The sequence below is a fragment of the Empidonax traillii genome, unplaced genomic scaffold (assembly GCF_003031625.1).
Source record: "Empidonax traillii isolate 1590-97213 ecotype Southwest subspecies unplaced genomic scaffold, ASM303162v1 scaffold6614:size5861, whole genome shotgun sequence".
Classification (NCBI taxonomy): Eukaryota; Metazoa; Chordata; class Aves; order Passeriformes; family Tyrannidae; genus Empidonax; species Empidonax traillii.
The window spans coordinates 1-2440 of NW_020961807.1; the positions used below are offsets into that span (position 1 = coordinate 1).

Sequence of the window (2440 nt, forward strand, 5' to 3'; positions counted from 1 at the left end):
GTCAACCAAGCCCTAGTTGGGTTGGGTGACCTCTTGGTGGACCTTCTTGGCCTTGGTGACCTCATTGGATCAACCAAGCCCTGGTTGGGTTGGGTGACCTCTTGGTGGACCCTCTTGGGGTCAACCAATCCATGGTTGGATTGGGTGACCCCTTGGAGGTCCTACTTGGGGTCAACCAAGCCCTGGTTGGGTTGGCCAAACCCTTTGGGTCAACCAAGCCCTGGTTGGGTTGGGTGACCTCTTGGTGGACCTTCTTGGCCTTGGTGACCTCTTTGGGTCGGCCAAGCCCTTGGAGGACCCTCCTTGGGTCAACCAAGCCCTGGTTGGGTTGGGCGACCTCTTGGTGGACCTTCTTGGCCTTGGTGACCTCTTTGGGTCAACCAAGCCCTGGTTGGGTTGGGTGACCTCTTGGTGGTCCTACTTGGGTTGGGTGACCCCTTGGTGGACCCTCTTGGGGTCAACCAAGCCCTGGTTGGGTTGGGTGACCCCTTGGTGGACCTTCTTGATCTTGGTGACCTCTTTGGGTCAACCAAGCCCTGGTTGGGTTGACCAAGCCCTGGTTGGGTTGGGTGACCTCTTGGAGGACCCTCTTGGGGTCAACCAAACCCTGGTTGGGGTGGGTGACCTCCCACCCCAAAAACCCCCCAAAAAACCCCCCCAACCCCCCCCCAGCTGTGGGTACCTGGCAGGAGTCCTGTCCGCCGGCGACGTTGCCGGCGCAGATCATGTTGGGGGTGATGGAGCCGGGGTAGAAGTCCTGGCACTCGGCGGGCGAGAAGAGGGTGACGTTGACGCACTGCAGGACCTCGGGGTACGTCACTTTGGGGGACAAAAAGAAAGAGAAAGGACTTTTTAAGGATCGTCCAAAAAAAAATTCGGGGGGTTTGGCATCAAATTTGTCCCAAAAATCGACACCAAATTCCATCCTGGGACAATTTGGGGACATGAAAAGAGAGAAAGAGAAGTTTGGGGATCGTCCAAAAAAAATTCAGGGGGTTTGGGACCATCCCCCCCCAAAATTTGGGGGGTTTGGGATCAAATTTATCCCCAAAAAATCCATCCTGGGACAATTTGGGGACACAAAGAGAGAGAAAGAGAAGTTTGGGGATTGTCCCCAAAAAAATTCGGAGGGGGTTGGGATCAAATTTGTCCCAAAAATCGACACCGAATTCCATCCTGGGACAATTTGGGGACACAGAAAGACAAAGGGAAAATTTGGATCATCCCCCCAAAAAATTTGGGGGGGGTTTGGGATCACCCCCCAAAAATTTGGGGGGTTTGGGCTCAAATTTGTCCCCAAAAATCGACACCAAAATCCATCCTGGGACAATTTGGGGACACAGAAAGACAAAGGGAAAATTTGGATCATCCCCCCCAAAAATTTGGGGGGGATTTGGGATCATCCCAAAGAAATTTTGGGGGGGATTTGGGATCAAATTTGTCCCCAAAAATCGACACCAAATTCCATCCTGGGACAATTTGGGGACACAGAAAGAGGGAAAGGACTTTGGGGATCGTCCCCAAAAAAATTTGGGGGGGATTTGGGACCATCCCAAAGAAATTTTGGGGGGTTTGGGATCAAATTTGTCCCCCAAAAAATCCAATCTGGGACAATTTGGGGACACAAAGAGAGAGAAAGAGAAGTTTGGGGATCGTCCCCCAAAAAAATTCGGAGGGGGTTGGGATCGAATTTGTCCCAAAAATCGACACCAAAATCCATCCTGGGACAATTTGGGGACACAGAAAGAGGGAAAGGACTTTGGGGATCGTCCCCAAAAAAAATTTGGGGGGGATTTGGGATCATCCCAAAGAAATTTTGGGGGGTTTGGGATCAAATTTGTCCCCAAAAAATCCATCCTGGGACAATTTGGGGACACAAAGAGAGAGAAAGAGAAGTTTGGGGATCGTCCCCCAAAAAAATTCGGAGGGGGTTGGGATCGAATTTGTCCCAAAAATCGACACCAAAATCCATCCTGGGACAATTTGGGGACACAGAAAGACAGAGGGAAAATTTGGATCATCCCCCCAAAAAATTTGGGGGGGATTTGGGATCACCCCCCAAAAATTTGGGGGGTTTGGGATCAAATTTGTCCCCAAAAATCGACACCAAATTCCATCCTGGGACAATTTGGGGACACAGAAAGAGGGAAAGGACTTTGGGGATCGTCCCCAAAAAAAATTTGGGGGGGATTTGGGATCATCCCAAAGAAATTTTGGGGGGTTTGGATCAAATCTGTCCCCAAAAAAAATCCAATCTGGGAGAGGTCAAGGATGGGAAGGGGAATTTTTTTTGGGGGGGAGGGGGGAAAAGGGGGTCGGGTGGTTGGGAGGGGACACGGAAGATCAGGAGGTGACCAGGAGGTGACCAGATGACCAGGAGGTGACCCAGGTGACCAGGAGGTGACCAGGAGGTGACCAGGAGGTGACCAGGTGACCAGGA

General features: G+C 51.5%; 1 protein-coding gene across 1 annotated transcript in view; it reads right to left on the reverse strand.

Moving 5' to 3' along the window:
* Positions 1 to 682: 682 nt before the first annotated feature.
* Positions 683 to 2440, reverse strand: part of LOC114073484 (kallikrein-14-like) — a gene marked incomplete at both ends in the record, with an annotated part of 4278 nt that continues 2520 nt past the window's right edge. Inside the window, one exon of the mRNA XM_027911228.1 lies at positions 683 to 819. Within this exon, the coding sequence (XP_027767029.1) occupies positions 683 to 819 (137 nt within the window). The remainder of the gene's footprint in view (positions 820 to 2440) is intronic.